General features: G+C 44.6%; 1 protein-coding gene across 1 annotated transcript; it reads right to left on the bottom strand.

Moving 5' to 3' along the window:
- Nucleotides 1–1,459: 1,459 nt before the first annotated feature.
- On the bottom strand, nucleotides 1,460–4,101 carry LOC123083868 (F-box/LRR-repeat protein At3g26922-like). Its single transcript, XM_044505754.1, has 4 exons — nucleotides 3,755–4,101; nucleotides 2,786–3,666; nucleotides 2,078–2,221; nucleotides 1,460–1,465 (listed from the first exon to the last, which is right to left on the bottom strand). Exons 1-4 carry the CDS (start codon nucleotides 3,822–3,824, stop codon nucleotides 1,460–1,462), a joined length of 1,101 nt encoding a protein of 366 aa, XP_044361689.1. The 5' UTR covers nucleotides 3,825–4,101.
- Between the last annotated feature and the right edge of the window lie 1,601 nt (nucleotides 4,102–5,702).

Genomic DNA, 5,702 nt, shown 5'->3' with positions numbered 1-5,702 from the left:
GAAAATGGCCTAGACGGCGGATTGATGATGGACCATCTAGAAGCATTGTCAAGCACCATCAGAATAAAGGATGTGAAGTAAATTTTAACAAATTCCTTTATAATGTTCTAATCTTACTTTAATTCCTTGGCATTGATATATTAGGACCTTTAAGTTGCTTGTCTACTGCGTGTGCTATTTCTATTCATGTGCAACTTTCTTTAAACTGGTATTTATTTGCCTTTTTAGTTCCCTAATCGTCCTCCTGAGGTTGTTAATATAGCTTATGCCACAAAGCTTCGGTTGGATGTGGAATATGGTGTTATTGAGAATGTTGCCATATTCATTGTCTAGAGCTACCTTTTTCACCTGCCTTCTTTGTAGCCTATGCTCTCCATGACTTTTAAGGTCATCGGGACTTCAAGGTTGCTGATCATTATGTTAAGGGTGTTGTTCTTGTGAAATTCAAAACTTCATTATTTGTTTCCTTTTTTCATGGCGCTAATTGAAAACAATGCATCTTCGTTGAGGGGTCAACACTAATGATGGCAACCAAAATTTCAAAGGTGAGGCCAAGTGTTCCAGAATTGTACGACATAATGAAGACTGTTTTCTTGCCTACTCCTTCTAATGATGAGGGTGGTGATTCCACTACTGGAGGAGGTGTTGAAGATCCTGGAGGCAGTGGTGCTGCAAGAGCCATTTTTGTATTGTATGATACTTGTGATGTCTACGACTTCGTGTTTAACTTTGTCTTTTGTTTGTGATGTTTAAGTGGCATCTTACTGTTGAACTAGGTGTGTATGCTTAAGTGTTGAACAATATGTTGTTTTATGTGAATTTCCGTAGGGCTAGGTACCAAATGAAAGGAACTATCAACAACCTTGAAGATAACATTGCAGTCGGTTCTTAACGGAAACTGTCTGAGCATTAGACGTGGTTAATCATAATAAACCGCCTACGGTGCTCCGAGCAATGCAAGCGGTTCTGATAAATGTTTCGGGCGTAGAGAATATTAGTGACATAGGCTTTGAGGCAAAGCGTGGAACCGCCATCGGCCTATATATGTACCAAAACCGCCTCCAAAGTCCGATTATGTACTAATGCGCTAAGTCCACCATGGCGTTTTATATTCATATTATTGCAAAACCTAGATGTTAGAGTCAACTGATACAAGCGACATTCTACTGGGTGTTATGCGCAAGTTACTCAACACAGGAGCATACACAATTGACTAGCATAGGAGGCTAGATCGAAATAGACACTAATTGGCAACGATCTTGATAGCCATGATATATAAGAATTGATTGTCAAATATTAATGGGACTGGAAATTGCCTGAGCATATAAAAAAGGGGGAAATAGAAGTGAACCCTAACAAATGCACCACAAAATTAGACACAAAAAACCATTGGACTTACATGTTGTAGAGAAGCCAAGTATAATTCAATAAAACAAATGCATAAAAGGGTAATTGTAATTTAGAACTGTAAATGGGACACATTTAACAAAATTTACATGTGAAAACGAATAAAAATTCAGAAAATATATATCCATAAGTATAAATAAATTTGGTGGTAACACCGATATTATAGCCGCGGAGTGCCTAATAACATAGGGCCATAAGCTATTTTGAAATACTCAACATATGCAGTTATACTCTGACTGAAGGGAGGGTATTTCTTACAGTCAGTCTGATACACATATGCCGTATAACGTTTGCCATCAAAATGAAGGCCGGGTATCTCTAGTTCATTGATGAGTGTTTATTCACTGAATACATTCAATACAAAAAATGTGTTCTTGCATAAATAGAGAAGGATGAAGAGTACTGCTAGTTCACTTACGGTATGTTGGTCTGCTAGTTTTCGCGATGTTAATTTGTATTTCAAATGGATTGAATATCTTCAAAATTTCGTAAACCCTGTTATCAACCATCATACATTTGATTTCAACTACTTTAAGGCATCCGGATATTTTGGGCAGTTGCTCCACTGCTTTGTAACTTTCTTGCGATCCCTGCCGTCAACAAAAAATGTATCAATCAGACCGACAGAAGACTTTTAAGTGCACGAAAAATCTACTCAGCAGTTATTTACCTCATTTAGTTGAAGAGTGAGATTCTCTAGAAGTGGAGAGTGCTCAAGAATGCAAATTAATGCAGATAAGTCGTCTGCCACACACCACTCATTTAGCGACAGACTCTTTAACTTGCTAAATGTTGGGCATCTCAAAACAGTAAACTGTATCAAGTACAGATTAAATTCAGTTAATGAAAATTATCAAATGATAAGAAATAATGCAAGGTGAGTTCTAGTAGGAGTTTAAAAAAAAGGAATATATATATAATGCCAAGCTAACATTGGTTCTCCATTAATTGCAGCATCGGTCGGTGAATTTATTGTTCATATTAGGTTTATCAAAATGAAATACTCCCTCTGTAAACTAATGTAAGATCTTTTAGATCAGTACTTTAGTGATAAAAAAGATGTCATATTAATATACAGATGGATTACTAGATAGTATTTCTCGTAAAAACAAGAACATAGATAGTGGATTTGCTAGGTACGTATACATACTGGTCGCCATAGAGATGGGCACTACTCAGTGATGTTATGTGGTTCCGTTAAGAAAAATATGGGCCTTCTAGATCTGCTAGGCTAAAAAATTAGAACATTGGTGGATTTGCTGGTGCGTATCTTCCAAATTAAATGATCCAAGTTGTTGTCTATTTACAGGGGCATGGATGACCTAGCAAAGAGAAATAATTAATGAAGGGAAAGTGAGACTTGAAGTGTTGTGTGTACCTTCACATAGGGTGCTGTTAATTCCAGATGCGTAGCACTCGAGAAGCTTGCTAGCTCCATTAAGTGGAGTTCTGTACATACACCACAAGAGCGCCAGGCAACACCGCATTGACAATGCAAAGGCCAGCTGTGGCCAAGCCTGACACATGCAGTTTCCAGTAACGGCATACGCTCAAGCCAAGGAGTTGTAATACGAATATTATCCAGTTCCAGTGAAACAATATTCGGGGCAGAAATACAAGTTACGGAGCCCCTTGGAAATAAGCAGCATTCCTCAATCTTGAGGCGCTTCAAGGATGGGGACGAGAGCTTGTTAGCATAGATCTGAGAGCAAGAAATCACAAGATCCTCCAGCTCCATGCAACTTGAAAAATCAAGAACCGTGCATTCTGCTGGCACTGTTACATGGCGAAGCTCCAATCTCGCCAAGTGCCTGGAAACGAGAGGCTGCCCATATATTGCTCTGTGCGTGTCTACCAGACTGACTGTGAGAGCTCGAACTCGGCACTCGGACACGCCATGCCGAATCAGGCTGTTGAGTTCGCCGTGGAGCTGCCAGAATCCTTTGACATCGATGACACATTCATCGAGAGGTGTACGGAGATCTAGCAACAGGGGGCCTACTAACCTCTTCAGCCCAGCGACGGTCACCGACCCGGCAACTGGTGTAAAGCGGAGGCTGTGCATGGACCTCCAATGGCTGCGCCAGCCCCGGGCGAGCGCGCTCGTCTGCACTGCGTCTCGCGCCGGCAGGAAGCCGATCACGTGGCGGATGGCGTCGTCCGGGAGGGCGCTGAGGCCGTCCGGGCCGCTCGACGTCCACTGGGTTTTGCTCTTTCTCCACAGAAGCGTTCGGTCGAACATCTGGCGGGCGTACAAGTCTGCGCGTTTGCACGACGCGAGGTGAATACTACGAGTGGAGAAAACAACGAACATACGCAAATAATACATCACGGCGCGTCGACTCACCTTCCGGCGACACCACCTGGCGGCGGCGGCGGATGATGATCATTGTGGAAGGATCACAAGACGAAGCCATGCTCTATCCGTAACAATGGGATCTCCAACTGCTCACGTTAAGTTTGTTTCTGTATTGATGAAGGGAATTTGGTATTGCCCTGATTTGCCGCTAATCAATGACGGAAGATCAATTCGGCCCTCTTAATTTGACTCTTTTTTTTATTACGGCAGATCAATGATATAATTTGCGACTTACTAATCTCTTCAGCCCAGCAACAGTCACCGACCCGGCAGCCGGTGTGAAGCGGAGGCTGTGCATGGACACTTGTCCGTCTGCAAGGCCGGCAGGAAGCCGATCGATGACGTGGCTGATGGTTTGGCTCTGGCGGGCGCACACGTTTCCTTCCCGTTCTCCGCGTAATCCACTCGCTACATCCTCTTGTTGCTGTCTTTCGTGTGTCGCGCCGCGCGCGCGTGGCCAACTCGTTTCTTTTTCTTTTCTTTTGATTTTGATGACAACAACAGGAAACCAACGTGCCATCCATCCATCCATTTGTAAACCAAAACGCTATCGATTAATTAGCGTCTACTAGACCAACCAACCAACCAACCAATTCCTTCCTCGACGCACGAGTGGGACCCACGACTCAAGTGCGTCCCGTCCGTCTCTCTCTCTCCCAGTCCTCTTCTTCTTCGTCGTCCAGCTCGATCCCATGCATCCAATCAATTTCGATCGCCATCGACTCGCTCGCCGCCGGCACTGCCGGGAATCATACGAACGTCGCCGGCCGACGGCATGCCATCCCCGACCTCCTTCCCTTCCTCAGTCAGCCGGAGCCCTGCAAAAAGCCCACTTTTTTCATTATATTGCTTGCAGACAACAAGTCCACCCAACAAAGGAACCGTCGCCGCCGCCGTCGCCATGCTTGCACGTCCTTCTTCCCCGCCGTACGTAGCTATATATGGCCTCGCGACGCCGGCGCTCAGCAAGCAGCACTATGATCAACATCACCTACATCTCTTTAGGCCGGCCGCTGCATGCACCCGCCCGACCATGAATGCCGTCCGCCGACGAGGTCCTTCCCTCGTACTGCAGCTCTTCGCCGACGACCTCCCTCGCCATCCCTCGGACCAACAAACCCCCCGAGACTTTTCTCTTTGCAGAAAACAATTCCGGCGACGGCCATCCTGCATTCCTTGTGTAAGACAATAAGTTTTGGGGGGACCAGCACAACCCTCTAGGGGTGGCTTATCTCATTATATATAATGGATGTGTTACAATACGTACATAAGTACAGAAGCTATACATAGTCTAACACCCTCCCTCAATCTTAGCCACTTTCTAAAGAACTGAGAAGGGTAAGATTGCGCCTACAAGCCTCAAACTGTGGTAGAGGTAAAGGCTTAGTGAAGATGTCTGCAAGTTGATCCTTAGATGAGATAAACTTGATCTGGAGTTGCTTCTGTGATACACGTTCCCGTACAAAGTGATAGTCAACTTCAATGTGTTTCGTTCGGGCATGAAATACTGGATTTGCAGAAAGGTATGTAGCACCGATGTTATCACACCAAAGAATAGGAGGTTGTGGTTGAGACAAACCCAACTCCTGAAGCAAAGACTGCACCCAAATAATCTCTGCAGTAGCATTAGCCACAGCCTTGTACTCAGCTTCAGTACTGCTACGTGACACAGTAGCCTGTTTCCGAGCACTCCAGGCGATCAAATTAGGGCCAAAGAATACTGCATAACCCCCCGTGGATCGTCTGTCATCTGGGCTACCAGCCCAATCTGCATCAGAGAAGGCCGAAAGGACCCGAGAGGAAGTCGGCCGAATATGCATACCAAATGTCAGGGTGAACTGAACATAACGAAGAATGCATTTAACAGCAGCCCAATGAGTATCTCTAGGAGCCTGAAGATACTGACAAACCCTGTTAACAGCATAAGAGATATCTG

This window comes from Triticum aestivum, chromosome 4A, assembly GCF_018294505.1.
Source record: "Triticum aestivum cultivar Chinese Spring chromosome 4A, IWGSC CS RefSeq v2.1, whole genome shotgun sequence".
NCBI lineage: Eukaryota > Viridiplantae > Streptophyta > Magnoliopsida > Poales > Poaceae > Triticum > Triticum aestivum.
Note: the sequence above shows the minus strand (reverse complement) of the source record. Positions and strands in the feature narration are given on the sequence as shown.

Excerpts from the sequence above, each read along its gene's own strand:
- LOC123083868 (XM_044505754.1), bottom strand. The coding sequence starts at position 3,824 with ATGGCTTCGTCTTGTGATCCTTCCACAATGATCATCATCCGCCGCCGC. Across the intron at positions 3,667-3,754 it reads CCAGGTGGTGTCGCCGGAAG|ACTTGTACGCCCGCCAGATG; the intron begins GTGAGTCGACGC and ends GCAAACGCGCAG. Across the intron at positions 2,222-2,785 it reads TAACAGCACCCTATGTGAAG|TTTACTGTTTTGAGATGCCC; the intron begins GTACACACAACA and ends TACTTGATACAG.